This window comes from Bos javanicus, chromosome 2 (assembly GCF_032452875.1).
Source record: "Bos javanicus breed banteng chromosome 2, ARS-OSU_banteng_1.0, whole genome shotgun sequence".
Classification (NCBI taxonomy): Eukaryota; Metazoa; Chordata; class Mammalia; order Artiodactyla; family Bovidae; genus Bos; species Bos javanicus.
Genome location: NC_083869.1, coordinates 96,495,135 through 96,516,512, shown reverse-complemented (window position 1 = coordinate 96,516,512; position 21,378 = coordinate 96,495,135). Strand labels below are relative to the sequence as shown.

Here is a 21,378-nt window from a genome sequence, read left to right as displayed (position 1 = left end):
TATGCTATGAATTATAGGTATGAAAATACACATGTTATTAAACTGCTGTGGCTCTTACCAATACCAAATGTGCAGGAGACTTGTGGTTTTGCTGCCGGCTTAGTTAAACCACACTTAAACTTAGTGTGTTGTCCTCTGTTGAGTGACCAATGAATTACGAGCTCTGTTTTTGTTGTTTTTTTTTTTAAAGGAAAACCCAGGTGATATGTCTCACTGAAGATAATTTTAACTTGGAGGTTTTGTTTTGTTTCAACCTAGTGAATTTAAGGGTTTAGAAACTAGCATTTTATCTAAAAAACCTTGGAATGCCACAAGCTTCTTTCTCTATAAAATTAGGGGTGTTGTTCAAGAGGAGTTCCTGCTTCATTCAGTTCTGATTTTTTAAGACACTATTAGGTTTCCAGGTGGAATATCTTAATGGTTACCAATGTAGGCCATGAGGTCCGTGGACTTGGTTTCTGGCCTGACCACCTAGTAGCTGTGTGACCCTGAGCAAGTTATTCATCCTCATAAGCCTCAGTTTTCCCACTTGTATGTTCTTGTGAGGAATAAATGGGATGCTTCTTATAAAGAAGCTCAATAAACAGTAGTCATCACTCCATCAGTTTTACCTCATTATGCTGCTGCTAAGTCGCTTCAGTCGTGTCCAACTCTGTACAACCCCAGAGATGGCAGCCCACCAGGCTCCCCCGTCCCTGGGATTCTCCAGGCAAGAACACTGGAGTGGATTGCCATTTCTTTCTCCAATGCACAAAAGTGAAAAGTGAAAGTGAAGTCGCTCAGTCATTGTCCGACTCTTAGCGACCCCATGGACTGCAGCCTACCAGGCTCCTCCGTCCATGGGATTTTCCAGGCAAGAGTACTGGAGTGGGGTGCCATTGCCTTCTCTCTCATTGTGCTATATATATATATATATACACACACACACGGATTTCAAAAAAAGGGGGGGAGGGTGAAGTAAATTCACTATTTTCTAAAAAAATTCGAGAAAATGTGAACATCCTCAATGTGCTTTTCATAGTCGTTCATTACTGCCGTCTTGCTACCCGGATGGCTCAGTGGTAAAGAATAACCCCTGCAAATGCAGGAAACGCAGATTTGATCCTTGGGTCAGAAAGATCCCCTGAATGAGGAAATGGTAACCCTCTCCAGATCCTTGCCTGCAAAAATCCCATGGACAGAGGAGCCTGGAGGGCTATAGTCCATGGGGTCAAAAAGAGACATGACTGAACGACTAAGCACACATACATACACAGGTGGTTACAGGCTGGCTCCAATCAACTCTGACACAACTTCCAGCCTGTGTCATGTGATACTGTAAAATTCATCCAGACCTCTTGCAAAACTGGTGGCAGGCATCACTAACAGAATCTTGAGGCAAACAATTAGATTAAGACATTTTAGGTATCAAATAAAACACCTAGAAATAAAGTATAGCCATTGTTCGGTATCCAAGGGGAACTGGTTCCAGAATCCCCACGGATATCAAAATCTGTGGATGCTCAAGTCCCTTATATCAAATGGAGCAGTATTTGTATATAACTATGCAATCCTCCCATATACTTTAAATCATCTCTAGGTTACTAATAACACCTACTACAATGTAAATGCTGCGTGCTGTGCTTAGTTGTCAATTGTGTCTGACTCTGCAACACTTTGGACTGTAGCCCACAAGACCCCTCTGTCCATGGGATTTCCCAGGCAAGATTACTGGAGTGGGTTACCATTTTCTTCTCCAGGGAATCTTCCCAACCCAGGAATCGAACCCATATCTGTGTCTCCTGCATTGCAGGCAGATTCTTTACCCAAGAGGCCATCAGGGAAGTTTGAAATTTTACATATAATTTACATTGTATTTACACAGTATTAGTATGTAAATGATATGTAAATAGTTGCCAGCGTGGCAAATTCAAGTTTTGGTTTTTAAAATTTTCTGGATTTTTTTTTTTTCCCTGGTTACTTTCTGTGGTTGCTTGAATTCATGGATGTAGAATTCGAGGATACAGGGAAACAACTACATTGGTTCAGGAGATTGCTGAGAGACTCGGCCTTACCTCCTGACTCCAACGTCATAGGAAAGATTGAGTCAGAGACTGCACACAAGCCCTTTTACTTGTATAGTCAGCTTCTGATTTTAGGGCATCAGGCACCTGGACTGAGTCAGGTAGGGGGTGAGTGGCTCTTTCAGGGCCTGCATCATTGGTTGGTGGAGGAGGAAGCCCTTGCAAACAAAACTACCAGTGACCACCTCCCTGCCTAGCCCGTGCCTTGCTTTCACATTGCTCCTTCTAAAGCATTTTTTACTTTCACAGTACTCACAAACACATGAAATTCTTGAATAGGCACTATTTCTGAAGAACACATTCAGGAAGCAGTGACTTCATCCATCCATTCATACTCCTGCACTTATTGCTTGTATAATCTTTGGAACAGCAAGGAGATCAAATGAATCAATCCTAAAGGAAATCAACCCTGAATGATCATTGGAAGGACTAATATTGAAACTGAAGCTCCAATACTTAATACTGAAGCAAGACTGCAGGTGTGAGTGAGGGGTCGTAGCTGCACTCACAGGAGGGAATCTGCAGTGAAACAGGCCAACAGTCAGTGAAATCCTCCCAAGAACACATAACTATGAGTTCCTTGACTGGCCCCTGTTCTAAACCCACCTCAGTGCGGTTGGCAGACTGCAGAAGCCAAGGGCATCATCACCTGTGACAATACTGTATGTGCTGGTGTGTGTGTGCATTTCAGATCTAGCAGGTGATTTAGGCCTGATTTGGCTAACAGTAGAATTTTTCTTCTTTTCTCATTTCTGTATCACCAATGAGGTTTTTTAATTTAACTTTTTAGTCTTCACTACATTATAACTGTATCCTTTCCCTTAAAGTGCTCTGGGGGTCTTTGAAGTAGTATGGAAAAGGAAAGTTGATATGCAAAGAACAAATCAAAAGAAGTATCCTCACTCTCATTATTTTATTGAACTCTTTTTGGGCTAAGTAGAGAAATAGTAGGAACAGACACAATTCACACTGAAATTTGTTTTAAAACTTGGAAGTGCAGAAGGGAGTTTTTTCCCCCCTATCTTTTCATCTAAATTCAAGATGTCTGATGATCTGGGCCAATGGAAGGAATCTGTTCCCAATACTGGAACACCTTCCCTTCTTGGAAGCTTATCAAATCCCACCTAATCTTCAAGGCAGTCTAGGTCCCTCTTCCCAGGATAGCTACTCATACAACCAGCTTTTACTTGTCTCTTCCTTCTCTGAACATCTATATCTACTTCATGACCACCCAACTTAGCACTGAAGCACTGCCTTTCTCACATAATGTCTTTTTGTCTTGGTTTAGTGTCTTCAACAAGGCATAAGGATAAGGGCCATGTCATGCTTCTCTAATCCTCATGATTAATTACTAATTAATTATAGGATAAATAGTAGTCATGTATGGATGTGAGAGTTGGACTATTAAGAAAGCTGAGAGCTAAAGAATTGATGCTTTTGAACTGTGGTGTTGGAGAAGACTCTTGAGAGTCCTTTGGACTGCAAGGAGGTCCAGCCAGTTAATCCTAAAGGAAATCAGTCCTGAATATTCATTGGAAGGACTGATGCTGAAGCTGAAGCTTCAATACTTTGGCCACCTGATGCAAAGAGCTGACTCATTGGAAAAGACTCTGATGTTGGGAAAGATTGAAGGCAGGAGGAGAAGGGGACGACAGAGGATGAGATGGTTTGATGGCATCATCGACTCGATGGACATGAGTTTGAGGAAGCTCTGGGAGTTGGTGATGGACAGGGAGGCCTGGCGTGCTGCAGTCCATGAGGATGCAAAGACTCGGACACGACTGAGCTACTGAACTGAACTGATGTGGATAAATGGAGCCCTGGAAGCCTGAAAAACAGCAAGGGATTCTGACTTTATTGCAAACGATTCCAGTTTATTTTGGAAAGCAATGACTCTCCCACACAAGGTCACCAATGTGGATGTTCAGAGACATAGACGGCATTCTCTCACACTCAGTCCTCTACCTGGTTCTTATAGCCTCCAGTCCTGTTTGGTTCTTGGTGACCTTGGAAAACTTGAAGGGAGGTAAAAAAAAATGGCCCAGAGATTGGCAGGCTGGTGTAGGATGGCAGTAGGGAGACCTTCGTGAGGGGAGGGGCGGAGTTAGAGCACCACTCTATGAAGGTCTCAGAGCTTACCTCTAACAGCTAAAGGAAAGACACAGGGGAGACAGCCTGAGAAAGAGAACAAAAATGAAAGGAAAGGTGAAAAGCAACATTTTTTTTGTGAAGAAAAATAATGAGATTTCCCACCACTGCCTTGCATTTTAGAAGATGGACAAGTCAGGGGAAGGCGCCAAGATGGCGGAGGAGTAGGACGGGGAAAACACTTTCTCCCCCACAAATTCATCAAAAGAGCATTTAAACGTCGACTAAATTCCACAAAACAACTTCTGAATGCCGGCAGAGGACATCAGGCACCCAGAAAAGCAACCCAACTCCTCGAAAGGAGGTAGGAAAAAATATTAAAGACAATAAAAGAGACAAAAGAGGGAGGGACGGAGTTCCGTCCCGGGAAGGGAGTCTTAAAAAGAGAGAAGTTTCCAAACACCAGGAAACCTTCTCACTGCCGAATCCGTGCCGAGCTTTGGAAGCACAGAGGACAACATAACAGGGAGAAAAAATAAATAAACAATTAAAACTCGCAGATTGCGAGCCCTACGGTAACTCCTCCAGCGGAGAAGCAGCGCAGACGCCTGCATCCGCCATTAGCGAATCGGGGCTGGGCAGGGAGGCGCGGTGCGGGCTGCATCGCTGAGAGTAAGAATCTGGCCTGAATACCCTGAGCACTATCTGAGCGAAATAATTTGGGCTAGCAAACCAGACTGTGGGATATCTACCACGCGAAAAGCCAGCCCTAACCTAAGACCGCCAGGCCTGCGCACGGAACAAAGGACTGAACAGAGATAGCCGGCTGCAGACCTTCCCCCTCCGGTGACAGGCAGCCAGAGCCGGAAGGGGGCAATCGCAGCCCCAGAGAGACATTATCTATAAAACTGGCTTCTTTGCTAACTAAAACTTCTTGGGGGTCTGGACGGTCAACATCTGCCTGAGAAGGTGCGCCGGTTTTACACCCAGATAACCAAGTGGCGGGGAGGCGATAAGTCGCAGCATTGGCGCTCGCCAAACACCTCATCACCTGAGCTGCTCGGACCTGGGAAGAGCACAAAACGCAGCCCCAACTGAGTCTGCGCCTCTGAGGACTACCTGAGTGCCTGAACCTGAGCGGCTTGGACCTGGGAGGTGCATGCAACCCAGGGCCAGCCTCGGATTGTTCCCGGCGGAACAACCTAGAGCCCGAGCAGTGTGGGCAGGGAGGCTACACGCGCCGTGAGCGGGGGCAGACCCAGTGTGGCTGAGGCACTGCGAGCGCACGCCAGTGTCATTTGTTTGCAGCATCCCTTCCTCCCTCCCCATAGCGCGACTGAACAAAGAGAAGAAATACAGCTCCATCCACCAGAACACCGACACAAGCTTCCCTAACCAGGAAACCTTGACAAGCCACCTCTACATACCCACACACAGCGAGGAAACGCCACAATAAAGAGAACTCCACAAACTGCCAGAATACAGAAAGGACTCCCAAACTCAGCAATTTAAACAAGATGAAGAGACAGAGGAATACCCAGCAGATAAAGGAACAGGATAAATGCCCACCAAACCAAACAAAAGAGGAAGAGATAGGGAATCTACCTGATAAAGAATTCCAAATAATGATAGTGAAATTGATCGAAAATCTTGAAATTAAAATGGAATCACAGATAAACAGCCTGGAGACAAGGATTGAGAAGATGCAAGAAAGGTTTAACAAGGACCTAGAAGAAATAAAAAAGAGTCAATATATAATGAATAATGCAATAAATGAAATTAAAAACACTCTGGAGCCAACAAATAGTAGAATAACAGAGGCAGAAGATAGGATTAGTGAATTAGAAGATAGAATGGTAGAAATAAATGAATCAGAGAGGATAAAAGAAAAACGAATTAAAAGAAATGAGGACAATCTCAGAGACCTCCAGGACAATATTAAACGCTACAACATTCGAATCATAGGGGTTCCAGAAGAAGAAGACAAAAAGAAAGACCATGAGAAAATACTTGAGGAGATAATAGTTGAAAACTTCCCTAAAATGGGGAAGGAAATAATCACCCAAGTCCAAGAAACCCAGAGAGTCCCAAACAGGATAAACCCAAGGAGAAACACCCCAAGACACATATTAATCAAATTAACAAAGATCAAATACAAAGAACAAATATTAAAAGCAGCAAGGGAAAAACAACAAATAACACACAAGGGAATTCCCATAAGGATAACAGCTGATCTTTCAATAGAAACTCTTCAAGCCAGGAGGGAATGGCAAGACATACTTAAAATGATGAAAGAAAATAACCTACAGCCCAGATTATTGTACCCAGCAAGGATCTCATTCAAGTATGAAGGAGAAATCAAAAGCTTTTCAGACAAGCAAAAGCTGAGAGAATTCTGCACCACCAAACCAGCTCTCCAACAAATACTAAAGGATATTCTCTAGACAGGAAACACAAAAATGGTGTATAAACTCGAACCCAAAACAATAAAGTAAATGGCAACGGGATCATACTTATTAGTAATTACCTTAAACGTAAATGGGTTGAATGCCCCAACCAAAAGACAAAGACTGGCTGAATGGATACAAAAACAAGACCCCTACATATGTTGTCTACAAGAGACCCACCTCAAAACAGGGGACACATACAGACTGAAAGTGAAGGGCTGGAAAAAGATTTTCCATGCAAATAGGGACCAAAAGAAAGCAGGAGTCACAATACTCGTATCAGATAAATTAGACTTTAAAACAAAGGCTGTGAAAAGAGACAAAGAAGGTCACTACATAATGATCAAAGGATCAATCCAAGAAGAAGATATAACAATTATAAATATATATCCACCCAACATGGGAGCACCGCAGTATGTAAGACAAATCCTAACAAGTATGAAAGGAGAAATTAACAATAACACAATAATAGTGGGAGACTTTAATACCCCACTCACACTTATGGATAGATCAACTAAACAGAAAATTAACAAGGAAAAAAAAACAAAACAAAACATGTATCTATAAAGCTCACTAAAGCAAAGCACAGTAAAATGAGGTATGGCAATAAAAGGTGTTAAATTTATCAAAAAAAAAATAAATAAAGTGCTGAAAAATTAAAAAAAAAAAAAAGAAGATGGACAAGTCAATGGAATGAGACATTTGGTCCTGGGTGCGGCAAGACATGCTTTGTTACATCTCTTTGTAGGATCAGCCAACACCCTAGTCTAAAATATATGGGAGATTAAGGGAGGGACTGAACCAATGAGCCTTTTAGCACGAATATTTGAATACCAAGTTCACAGTTATACACAAGGTTTTTTTTTTTCTTTTCTTTAAAAAGAACTGCAAAACTCATTTTTAAAAGCACAGGTCTCATTTAAATCAGAAAAAAAAATTATAAAACCCTTTAAAGTTCTTTAGGATATCACAGTTGAATAAACTTGTATATCAAAATACATTTGACTCAAATGTCAAAACACATGAATGGATCTAACATAACCCTGTTGTTTTCCAAAAATGAAATTGTTCATTTAAGAGCCATTGAATTTACCTTCCCTGGTGCTTCCTTGGTGATTCTGAAGGTAAACGATATGCCTGCGATGCAGGAGACCCGAGTTCAATCCCTGGCTTGAGAAGATCTCCTGGAGAAGGGAATGGCTACCCATTCCAGTATTCTTGCCTGGAGAATTAAATGGACAGAGGAGCCTGAGCGGCTACAGTCCACAGGGTCACAAAGAGTTGGACACGACTGAGAGACTAACACCACAACAGGATGTTTTGGGCTCCCTGGTAACTCAGCTGGGAAAAAATCCACCCCAGTGTGGGAGACCCCAGTTCGATTCCTGGGTTGGGAAGATCCCCTGGAGAAGGAATAGGCTACCTACTCCAGAATTCTTGGGCTTTCCTGGTGGCTCAGATGGTAAAGAATCTGCCTGCAATGAGGGAGACCTGGGTTCAATCCCTGGGTTGGGAAGATTCCCTGGAGGAGAGCATGGCAACCCACTCCAGTATTCTGGCCTGGAGAATCCCCCTGGACAGAGGAGCCTGCCAGGTTACAGTCCACAGTGTCACGGACAGTCGGACAGGACTGAGCAACTTGGCACAGCACGAAGTTCCTGGAGGCTTCCCAGGTGGCTCAGTGGTAAAGAATCCACCTGCCAAGCAGGAGACTCAGGTTCGATCCCTGGGTGGAGAAGATCCCCTGGAGAATGAAATGGCAACCCATTCCAGTATTCTTGCCTGGGAAATCCCATGGACAGAGGAGTCTGGTGGGCTGCAGTCCACGGGGTCGCAAAAGAGTTGGACACGACTGAGCAACTAAGTAACAACAACAAAAGTTACCTGAGGCCTGTTAGAAGCCTCAGCGGAAATAGTGCATTACCTTCCCTGCCACCCAGTCTCATACAAATGTTTTAGTTTGTCAACTGGGTTTTCTTGAAGCATCTGCAGACTGCTTTCTCTGAATGAAACCTCTTGAGCTCATTGGCATATCATTGACACAACCGTGCTGAAGGAAGCCATGTCTGCTCTCACTTGAGTGGGTACCACTGAACTTTCAGCAAACTTTACATCACTTATTTAGCTTATGATGATGAAGTAGTAATAGTTAATAGTGAAAGCCTACCTTATGAAGAGTGTTGTGTGTGCTCTAGACATCATACCAGAAATCTTAGAATACATCATATGGGAAAAAAAAAAAAAAAGAATACATCATGTGGCTAACATAGCACAGTTATTATCAAGAGTTCCCCAAATATTTGGGGGATCTGGGACAAGAACATAAATAGACCCCCATCACCACTCCATGGCCCACCCTCCTCCCTTCTCACTCCTGCACATGCCCAAGCTCCATCCACATATTCCACCTCCCCTCACCCCGGATCACGTCCCCCAAACAGGCTCCCTTTTATGAACAGTGTCCTTGGGTGGGTGGGTGAAGATTCTCTTCTAGGTTTTGGAAGCAAGGATGTAAATGGAGGAAATGTGGGGGCTCCAGGTACAAGGAGTGTGGTTTCTAAGAAGTGTGGGCCTGTCTCCATTGCCACCACACATTCCTGTCCTGTGAGCAAGACTGCCGCTAGAGGGCGCCAGAGGATGCTCTCTGAACACCTAGTCCAGGCCAAGGTTCCCGAATGACCAAGTCTAATCACATGCCGATCACTGTGAGAACCAAATCTAAAAAAGTACACACAAGCCCAATGTTCATCACAGCACTGTTTACAATGGTCAGGACATGGAAGCAACCTACGTGTCCACCGGCAGATGAATGGATAAGAAAGCCGTGGTACATATACACAATGGAATATTACTCAGCTATTAAAAAGAATGCATTTGAATCAGTTCCAATGAGGTGGATGAAACTGGAGCCTATTATACAGAGTGAAGTAAGTCAGAAAGAAAAACACCAATACAGTATACTAACACATATATATGGAATTTAGAAAGATGGTAACAATGACCCTATATGTGAGACAGCAAAAGAGACACAGGTGTAAAGAACAATCTTTTGGACTCGGTGGGAGAAGGCAAAGGTGGGATGATTTGAGAAAATAGCATTGAAACATGTATATTATCATATTTGAAACAGATTGCCAGTCCAGGTTCGATGCATGAGACAGGGAGCTCAGGGCTGGTGCACTGGGATGACCCTGAAGGATGGGATGGGGAGGGAGGTGGGAGGGGGTTCAGGATGGGGAACACATGTACACCCATGGCTGATTCATGTGAATGTATGGCAAAAACCACTATAATATTGTAAAGTAATTAGCCTCCAATTAAAATAAATAAGTTAATTAAAAAAAAAAAGCAAACAACAAATAAAATAAAAAGGTACACACAGCTAGGAAGTAGAGGAACTGGGAACTGAGCTCAGGTCTGTTAGCCTTGAAGGCCTATAAACGAATTGTTTCTGCATAAAACATGGCTTGTTTTAGAAGTTATCTTTCTAGATATACATATCTTATACACTTCACATAGTAGGTTCAATGTCATCTTTCTTTTTTTTTTAAATTTGTAAAGCTGTGTCTCTATCAACCTTGAGGATCTTTGGCTTTAACAGGAATTCTGGTAAATTATAGTTGCTGTTCTAGTTGCTAAGTTGTGCCTGACTCTTTGCAACCCCATGTACTTCCCACCAGACCCCTCCATCCATGGGATTTCCCAGGCAAGAATACTGGAGCGAGTTGCCATTTCCTTCTCCAGGGATCGAACAGACCCAGGGTCTTCCAGACCCAGGGATCGAACCCATGCCTCCTGCATTGGCAGGCGAATTCTTTAGCACTGAGCCACTCTCCTTCAATTGACATTGTTGCCAGGCTGATTTCTTCAACCTGGTTCTAGGATCTCAGCATTAGCTGACTGTAAAGGGTTCTTTAATCCCCGAGTCACTGATCTGGGTATAGCTTCTAAGACTGCAGTGCATGTGTGCATGCTCAGTTGTCTCCGACTCTTTGGGATGGACTGGAGCCCACCAGTCTCCTCTGTCCATGGGATTTTTCAGACAAGAAATACTGGAGTGGGTTGCCATTTCCTTCTCCAGGGGATCTTTCTGACCCAGGGATAGAACCCAGGTCTCCTATGCCTCCTGCATTGCAGCCAGATTCTTTACCAGCTGAGCCACTGGGGAAATGGTAACCACCTAATCTCTCTCATTACATAGAGGGTCATGCCAGGGCCAGTATCTGCTGGATACTGTGTTGGTTCTATTCCAATAGAGGGACCCCCTACCCATGGTGGGTTCCTTTTTTTATAGGAAGAGCCTTAGGTAATAAATCTATTACATGTTAACATAAATAACATGTTTCATGAATAATAACCATGTTTTCCAAAGCAAAAAGCAAGTAATGAAAAGGCTGAAATTGCTTTACATTTTGCCAAATCTCTTTCATGTCATACAGCCTCTGGAAAAACTCCACTGCACACTTGTGAAAGAAGAGTGAAAAGGGCAAATAACATCTTGGGGGCTTCCCCAGTGTCTCAGCAGTAAAAAAAAAAAAAAAAAAAACCACCTGCAATGCAGGAGCTGCAGGAGACACAGGTTCAGTCCCTGGGCCAGGAAGGTCCCCTGGAAGATTAATCCACTCCAGGATTCTCACCTGGAAAATCCCACAGACAGAGGAGCCTGGTGGACTACAGTCTCTAGGGTTGCAAAGAGTCTGACATGACTGAAGCGGCTGAGCACACATACACCCATTGTTAGGAAAACTGTTCTGACCATATGAACCCCTTGGAAGTGTCTTGGGGACTTTAGGGGTCCCCATACCACACTGTGAAGTCCATACTATGAAGATGCTCTGTTGTCGAGTCTGGGTGCTGTCTAGCATCTCAAAAGTCTGAGAAAGTAGGGGATGTGGCACCTTGAGGGTTTCTACATTACTACTTGCTGTTGTTCAGTCAAAAAGTTATGTCTGATGTTTTTGCGACCCCAAGGACTGTAGCCCACCAGGCTTTCCATGGGATTTCCCAGGCAAGAATACTGGAGTGGGTTGCCATTTCCTTCTCCAAGGGATCTTCTTGACCCAGGGGTCAAACTCACACTTCCTGCACAGCAGGCGGATTCTTCACCACTGAACCACCAGGGAAGCCCCTACATTACTCCTTATACTAACTCAAATCACCCTTATCAAGGGAGCAGGAACTTATCAAGGTGAAGAGGAAAGACAGATCTTAGGACATTTGAAGGAAGCCAGGAACCCCCCCAGAAAGCGAGCAGTCTCTGGGCAGCACCAGCAGAAGGAAGGGTGCAGGCTCCCAGGGAGACATGCAGAGAGGAAGGCCACAACCATCTGCTTTCACTCAGGTCAAAGCCAAGGACTGAGGGCCTACTCTGTGCCCATCCCCTGCTCTAGGGCTCAGGGACAGAAAAGAACAAGAATCATTCCCAGCCTCAGGGAGCCCACAAATTTCCAGCCAAGTGTCAATTTCACTCAAGATAGGCCTCCAAACAACAACATTGATAATCACAGAGTCTTGAATTTGAATTAACTTTATGCTTTTCAAAGCATTTTCACAAATTACTTCATTTGATTCCCTCTTCCTTAAGATATTAAAGTTCTCATTTTCAAGAATTTTTTTAAACACCAGTCCCTAAGCAGAACACATTGTTTAATTACCTTTAAGGAGTCAGTTAAGCAGAGTAGGCTATAAACTAAAAGCATGGGGATAGAATTTTGCTCGTCCTTCTAAAGAGGAAAGACTTTTCATTTTGGTGGCAACAACAGCTTTTGTGAATTAGAAAAACCCGAACCTACCAGAAAGAATGACAGTAAACATTCAGCTAACCCCAATGACCAGGGGGAGGGGGAGCGGAGAGCTTGCAAATCCCCTTACTCACCGAAATAGGCCCCTTTTGTGTGATTTCCTGCGGAGGCAGCAGTCAGAGCTGCTATATATACAGCGGCCCTCCCCCTAGTCCCACACAGCACCCAGCGAACACCTCCTGCTGCCTTTTGCCAACATGGGGAAGGTAAGTGCGGGGTACCTGATGCTCCACCTTTGCCCCGTCGTGGCATCTTCAGCGGGGCTGCAAATCGCTTCATGCTCCCACATCTTCCATTTTGCAGATCACTTTTTACGAGGACCGGGGCTTCCAGGGCCACTGCTACGAGTGCAGCAGCGACTGCCCCAACCTGCAGCCCTATTTCAGCCGCTGTAACTCCATTCGCGTGGACAGCGGCTGCTGGATGCTGTATGAGCGCCCCAACTACCAGGGCCACCAGTACTTCCTGAGGCGCGGCGACTACCCCGACTACCAGCAGTGGATGGGCTTCAACGACTCCATCCGCTCCTGCCGCCTCATCCCGCAAGTGAGCCTGGTTCTGTCTTTGTCTCCCGTCTCTTTGGAAATTAAAGCCATTAAAAAAATAGCATTCTTCAACCAAATCGTTCTAACTAGACAGCAGGAAGTGGGAGTGAGCCCAGGGCATGCAGTCCATTCTAGAGGGGTGTCTCAGATGGGAAGCCATTCTTCATGAACTCTGTGGTGTTTTGTTTTTTTTTAAATCACAGATTCCCAGTGTTTTATGTTTTAAATGTAGTCAAAGATAAAAGATGCATTAAGAGAAAGCATGTCATAGAAGAGATTGAAGTTATCTGTTCAAGATATCATTTCTTTTTTTTAAGTATAGGTGATGTAAAATGTGTTAATTTCTGCTGTACAGCAAATAGATTCAGTTATACATCCAATACATTTTTATATTCTTTGCCATTTTGGTTTATCACAGGATATTGAATATAGTTCCCTGTGCTGTATAGTAGGGCCTTGTTGTTTATCCATTCTATATACAATAATTTGCATTTGCTAACCCCAAACTCCTACTCCAAGATATAATTTTTTTTTTAAGTGGTCATTCCAAGCCGTGTCAACTCAGAAACCCAGTATATCCAAATTTATAAATACAATCTGGGTCTGTTTAATTGATAAAAAAATACTTTTGCTTGCTTTGACTTACTTTTCTATTTGATTATCTTCCTAGAGAAGACAGGCCCCCTGGTTTCTATTCTAATTTTGTAATCGGTACCTATTAGCTTGCTTAGGGGTAGGAATCAGAGGTAAGGCCTCATCAAAACTAAAGTTTGAGATCCAGTATTTCCCTGAGAGTGATTGCAGAGTTCTTAGAAGAATGTGTGGGAGTTGAGGGGTGGGGGGTAGGGGGTGGGATAAGTGTCATCCAAACTTCACAAAACATCCAAGTTTCGTGAAGATGATTCCTGCTGCTGGGGGAGTGAGGAAGGGGAGGGTAGGAGGTCAAAAAGGAAGCTTGATTGTCACATAGGTTGAAATTTGAACTGAAAATGAGGTTACAAAGACAGAGGTAGAGAAAATATGCCATCTTATTTTTTTTTTTTTTGAAGAGCTTCATAATCCTTTGTTCCAAAGTAAACGTGAAAACCAAAACATTGGTCTTACAGAAAATAGTTAAATTTTGGTTCCTTTTTAACAAGAGTAATAGATCAAATGAGACTTCACTTTCCAATGATGCTCACTTTTCTACTTTGAGAGGAACTTTCTCTGATAAAAAGCCCTAAAATAATCAACCTTATTTTAGACCAACCTTAATTCTCAAGGAGAGGGTGGTACATAGCAACTGAAGGGCTGCTGTGTTCTGTTTCTAGCTTAGCCCAGAAGTTGTTAGATTCACAGGTGAGCGATGAGGGCAGGGAAGGCATCTTAACCCTGCAAACATGGTTGTTGTAGACTTGGACTAAAAGAGCTCTGAGGCAGGTGTGACCAGGGAGTGCAGGGGCTAGAACTTTGATTTATCTCTATTTGTATCCATTTACTTTTTCTTTTCTATCTGTCACCCAGCACACCGGCACTTTCAGAATGAGAATCTACGAGAGAGATGACTTCAGAGGACAGATGTCAGAGATCACAGACGATTGTCCCTCTCTTCAAGACCGCTTCCACCTCACTGAGGTTCACTCCCTCAACGTGCTGGAGGGTTCCTGGGTCCTCTATGAGATGCCAAGCTACAGGGGAAGGCAGTACCTGCTGAGGCCAGGGGAGTACAGAAGATATCTTGACTGGGGGGCAATGAATGCCAAAGTTGGTTCTTTAAGACGGGTGATGGATTTTTATTGAAGTTTTAAATTCCCCACTTTTCTCCTTTAGAATCTAATAAAAGATTTAGCTTGTGTTTCTGGCACAAATAGAGTCCTGCCTTTCTTTTCATGTATGGGGTCTTCATAAGCAATAATGGCATTTGGCCAGACATGATGACATGTTTTCAAGATGGGGAACAACATCTCATAAGGGGAATTAAGTAGAGGATATTACTGCCAGCATTCTTTTAAAGTCTAGACCATGTGAAACTGTGGTCGCTCAGTCATGTCCAACTCTTTGTAATCCCATGGACTGTAGCCCGCCAGGCTCCTCCATCCATGGGATTCTCCAGGCAAGAATACTGGAGTGGGTTGCCATTCCCTTCTCCAGGGGATCTTTCTGACCCAGGAATTGAATCCAGGCCTTCCACTTTGCAGGCAGATTCTTTACCATCTGAGCCGCCAGGTAAGCCCCATAGCTAGACCATGTAGGCTCAAAGTTCAACTCAACTGGGTCAACCCATTTGTGGTTAATCTTACAAGGATATATTTACAGTTATAATAATATTAATAAGTACTTGTTGAAACACTTCAAGTTATCCCTCCAGGTTATCCCATCAGCTTCCCTATTTAATCCAAGTTTTACCTAATCAAGAAAGTCATCCTTAGCATCTTGACTCTTCCTTTAGCTCCATAAAGAAACAGACAAACTGGTCATTTCACCTACTGCCCTCCTTGTCTTTCTAACAGCCTCCAACCATTTCTCCCAATTCCATGTCCATTATCTCATACCTCCATGAGATTTTCATGGAACTAGAACTCACTGTCTCTTTGCAGTATGTGCTTTGCAGAAAATTTTCAGGATTTTTACCAAAAACACTGACACATAGGAAAATTCTGCCTCCTATCACTTTAATAGGAGTAAAGTATTATGACATATGGAAAATAATACTAAATCAAAAATAAAGCACTGGGAACTTCCCTGGCAGTTCAGTGGTTGGGACTCTATGCTTCCACTGCCGGGGTCATGGGTTTGATCTCTGGTGGGGGATATAAGATCTCACATACCACTCAGGAAAGCCAAAAATAAAGAAAAGATGAAAAAAATAGAAGATTGAAATTTTCTGGAGAAGTCTGATTAATTGGAGGGGACATATATATACTTATAGTTGATTCATGTTTATGTTTGACAAAAGAAAATTTTGTAAAGCAATTATCTTTTAATTAAACAATAAATAAATTTACTAAAAAATGAATTAAGGTCACTAATAAAAAATTGCAACATAATACATTAAAGAAAGTAAAAATAGATGAATGAGGAAATTTGGTCATAAGAAAAATAAGAGAGAGAAAGAGAGATGGAGCTAAGAGTGAAGCTTAAGCCCAAACTGGGTGTGATAAGGCACTTTGGTGGCTGAAGATAGAGCCAGATTTGGACCGAGCAACCAGGATACAGAGGGAAGTAAGATCACCTCCATGACTGACTGAGTTTATAAAGCAAATAAATTAATTATTCAAAACTAGCCTAACCATGCCCAATAATGAAACCTAAAAGAAGATTTTCTTGTGGGTTCTAGTAAAGAGGATATTGCGTAAATAATGTCCTAGATAATTAAACATAGGTCTTAGGACTCTTTTAAAGTTCCTCAGGACTTGCCTAGTTAAGAATCCACTGGTTAAGAATCCACTCTGCAATGCAGGGCACGTGGGTTTGCTCCCTGGTCAGGGAACTAGGATCCCACATGCTGTGAAACAGCTAAACCTGTACGCCACAACTAAGACCTGATGCAGTAAAATAAGTAAATGTTAAAAATAAGTAAGTTCCTCAATGAAACTGTTGGCTTCAGGTCAAAATTCATCTGAAGTATCCCATCCTTTGAGAATCTAATAAATGGCTCAAATCTCATCTTACATGGGGTAGGAGATATGTACCACTTCTTCCAACACACCCAACATACCCACTTCCAATATACCCAACATATCTTGTCATTCTGGAGAGGGAATGAGTTGTTTATGGTTTCCCCAGTTAGGGAGCTGACTGTGGCTCAGGTTATAAACTCCTTATTGACAAATTCAGACTTAAATTGAAGAAAGTGGGGAAAACCACTAGACCATTCAGGTATGACCTAAATCAAATCCCTTATGATTATATAGTGGAAGTGAGAAATAGATTTAAGGGATTAGATCTGATAGACAGAATGCCTGATGAATTATGGACGGAGGTTCGTGACATTGTACAGGAGACAGAGAGCAAGACCATCTCCAAGAAAAAGAAATGCAAAAAAGCAAAATGGCTATCTGAGGAGGCCTTACAAATAGCTGTGAAAAGAAGAGAAGTGAAAAGCAAAGGAGAAAAGGAAAGATATACCCATTTGAATGCAAAGTTCCAAAGAATAGCAAGGAAAAATCAGAAAGCCTTTCTCAGTGATCAATGCAAAGAAATAGAGGAAAACAATAGAATGGGAAAGACTAGAGATCTCTTTAAGAAAATTAGAGACACCAAGGGAAATATTTCATGCAAAGATGGGCTCGATAAAGGACAGAAATGGTATGGACCTAACAGAAACAGAAGATATTAAGAAGAGGTGGCAAGAATACACAGAACTGTACAAAAAAGATCTTCACAACCCAGATAATCATGATGGTGTGATCACTCACCTAGAGCCAGACATCCTGGAATGTGAAGTCAAGTGGACCTTAGGAAGCATCACTACGAACAAAGCTAGTGGAGGTGATTGAATTCCAGTTGAACTTTTTAAAATCCTAAAAGATGATGCTGTCAAAGTGCTGCACTCAAAATGTCAGCCAATTTGGAAAACTCAGCAGTGGTCACAGGATGAGAAAAAGGTCAGTTTTCATTCCAATCCCAAAGAAAGGCAATGCCAAAGAATGCTCAAACTACTGCACAGTTGCACTCATCTCACATGCTAGTAAAGTAATGCTCAAAATTCTCCAAGCCAGGCTTCAGCAATACGTGAACCATGAACTTCCAGATGTTCAAGCTGGTTTTAGAAAAGGCAGAGGAACCAGAGATCAAATTGCCAACATCCTCTGGATCATCGAAAAAGCAAGAGAGTTCCAGAAAAACATCTATTTCTGCTTTATTGACTATGCCAAAGCCTTTGACTATGTGGATCACAATAAACTGTGGAAAATTCTTTAAGACATGGGAATACCAGACCACCTGACCTGCCTCTTGAGAAATCTGTATGCAGGTCAGGAAGCAACAGTTAGAACTGGACGTGGAACAACAAACTGGTTCCAAATAGGAAAAGGAGTACGTCAAGGCTGTATATTGTCACCCTGCTTATTTAACTTCTATGCAGAGTACATCATGAGAAACGTTGGGCTGGAAAAAGCACAAGCTGGAATCAAGATTGCAGGGAGAAATATCAATAACCTCAGATACACAAATGACACCACCCTTATGGCAGAAAGTGAAGAAGAACTAAAGAGCCTCTTGACAAAAGTGAAAGAGGAGAGTGGAAAAAGTGGGCTTAAAGCTCAACATTCAGAAAACTAAGATCATGGCAATCAGTCCCATTACTTCATGGCTAATGGATGGGGAAACAGTGGCTGACTTCATTTTTTGGGGGCTCCCAAATCACTGCAGATGGTGATTGCAGCCATGAAATCAAAAGATGCTTACTCCTTGGAAGGAAAGTTATGAACAACCAAGACAGCATATTAAAAAGCAGAGACATTACTTTGTCCACAAAGGTCCGTCTAGTCAAGGCTATGGTTTTACCAGTAGTCATGTATGGGTGTAAGAGTTGGACTATAAAGAAAGTTGAGTGCTGAAGAATTGATGCTTTTGAACTGTGGTGATGGAGAAGACTCGTGAGTGTCCCTTGGACTGCAAGGAGATCCAACCAGTCCACCCTAAAGGAGATCAGTCCTGAGTGTTCATTGGAAGGACTGACGTTGAAGCTGAAACTCCAATACTTTGGCCACCTGATGCAAAGAGCTGACTCATTTGAAAAGACTCTGATGCTGGGAAAGATTGAAGGCAGGAGGAGAAGGGGACGACAGAGAATGAGATGGTTGGATGGCATCACTGACTCGATAGACATGAGTTTGGGTAAACTTGAGGAGTTGGTGATGGACAGGGAGGCCTGGCATGCTGCAGTCCATGGGGTCTCAAAGAGTCAGACACGACTGAGCGACTGAACTGAACTGAGTTACCCTCCGCTCTGAACTCCTGCCTCATGACTGAGTGGATCCACACTGACCTAAATTGGTGACATACTGCCTTTTCCTTTAACTCCTGAACCATTTCTCACATAAAGCAATAATGTGTGCAGCCAGCTTTGTTATAAAGGTTGTGAGGGTGAGATCCAAGTTTAGATCATAACAACACAGCAATATCAAGTTTAATATTAAGTTATTAATATTAATAACATAGTATTATTAATATTAAAGACTGCTCTAGTCTGCTGGGCTCCAACCTGCTCTTGGGTGGGCTGGTCTTTCCCATCCCTGCTCCTCTCTTCTCTGTTTTTAGATATACCCACATGGTTGTTCACTTTTTATAGAGCATCCTCCCATCCCACACCCTCAAGGGCTCCATATCCACTGCCCTAGTGGCTTATTACCAGAGCAAGCATAGAATTTGTTACTTAAAGTGAGTCATTTTTGAGAGTGAGATTGTGTTTTATTAAGGATTGCACTGGGGCAAGAGGCATTAACAAGGACTGTTCCATGCAAACTGGGGCACATGGTTAGGCTTTTTATAAAGTTTCCTTCCCTGGAGGTTGCTGCATTATTTGATATTAATTGTTCCTAAATTCCAGTTCTTTTAACCTTTAAACTCTTAAGAATTGTGTTGGCTTCCTGGAGATATTAGCCAGGATCCTCTACTTGCCAATAATAATACAACAAACATGAATGAGAAAGACAAAAGCTTCTTGGAGTGCTGAGCTTTATGTTATTTGCTTAGCAGAAATACAATCACAAACTTCACATATGGAAATTATCCTGAAACACTGGAACTGAAAGCATGTAAAATTAGAGACACTGCTAATTCCTACCTCAGGGCCTTTGCGTATGAAGCTCCTTTCGGCTTATAATGACTTCTACATGATCTCCACAGGCTGGCTTCTTTTGGACAATAGGTCCCCGTACAAATATCAACTTCTCTGGAGATGCCATATGACCATTCTATCTGTTGATTTTATCTTGCTCCATCTGAAGTGGATTACACCCAACTCGCTCCATCTGAAGTGATTTACCTGAAATTTTATCTTTTACTTGTTTAGTGTTCCTCAATACTATCTGAAGTGTTCTCTTTTACTTCCTTAGTGTTTCTCTTTCTTACTAGAATGTAAAATACCTGTGACCAGCTGCGTAGCCATTGATTGAGTGCAATCAAATGTTAATTGAGTGCTGTTTGAATAAATGTGGTATAATAAATGGAAATGGTTCTATAAAAAAAATAAAAGTGCTTCACTGAAACCCTTTGGGGACTTTGGGGTTTGGGGGGGCATGAGCCACCTGTCTCCCTGCATGGCCTTGCAATAAACTTTTCTCTACTCAAAAAAAAAAAGTTAGAGACCTTGGTTCTTGTTGATCAAGTCTGCAAGTTGTTTCCCTTCCTGAGGTGCAGGCAAAGGGAACACTATCCACCCTGTAATCCCAAAGTAAAGAAAAAGTCAACGATGGGGGAAGACATTATGCTCAAACTAACTCCTAATCCAGCCTTCCTCCTTCTCTCTGTCCTCTCTCTAAACACTGGGATCTTGAACAGATGAGAGTCTGAGGTGAAACAAAGAAGGGATAACCCTATAGGAACTCACTAACCTTCTCCCCATGACGATGAACTACCAATTTGAGAAAACCCTGGTATCAGCTTACATACTCTACACACACAAGTATTTCCTATATGTCCTAGTTTGTAACAAGTTCAGATTTTAAATCTTTTCCTTCCATCTTGTCCTCTTTTCTCCCTTTGAATCCCCAGCGTTTCTGGCCTGACTAACCTTATAAAAGTTCCACCAAAGAAAGAAACTGAAGTAGCAGCTATTCCAGAAAAGTGTCAAGACCCAATCTACCAAGCCATACCCTCAAAACTTTCTCCTCTCCACGGGTTCCCTCTCCAGTTTTCCTGCCCTGCTGTCAAGGGGTATGTCCTGATGTTAGCAAGTGTCTTATTCCCTTCCCTCTGGACTTTTGGAATTCAAATTTTCTTCTTTAGGGGTTTGTTAAAGCAAAACTGACAATCACAACCACCTGTTGCTTAAACAAAACAACATCGTTTTCGTCAATGAAAAATTAACCAGTCAACCTAAAAAGGAATTGGAAAATTTTTATTGGAGTCAAATTATAACCTGGGAAGAGCATCTCAGGAAGTTCTGAGAACAGTTCAGCCTGTTAGAAGTTGACACTGTTTATATAAGTTTTCTGAGGCTACAATGATCATCTGTGGGCTCTTACCCAGTCTCCTTCTTTGAGAACGCTTGGTCTTCATGGCCACCAACCAGATGACATCTTCTCATTTAACCAAGCATGTATACGATACAAGTGCTACATTAATTACTAGGAAGAAAGCAGGTGTATGGTAAGGCCAATTGTTGACTGGACTTCAGACACTAGCAAAACCTTGGAGTTGGCCCCTGCTGTTGTAACACTGATGCGGCATCTCAGGAGACATAACCATTAGAATTATGAAGGAGCAGAGGACTTAGGGGACAACACAA

The 21,378-nt window shown here is 42.6% G+C and overlaps 1 protein-coding gene across 1 annotated transcript; it reads left to right on the top strand.

Annotated features, from left to right (window-relative positions):
- Positions 1–12,624: 12,624 nt before the first annotated feature.
- CRYGB (crystallin gamma B) lies at positions 12,625–14,884 on the top strand (the record flags this gene model as incomplete). Its single annotated transcript, XM_061431047.1, has 2 exons — positions 12,625–12,945; positions 14,448–14,884. Coding segments are annotated over 2 exons (597 nt in total), but the record flags the coding sequence as incomplete, so codon positions are not given.
- Between the last annotated feature and the right edge of the window lie 6,494 nt (positions 14,885–21,378).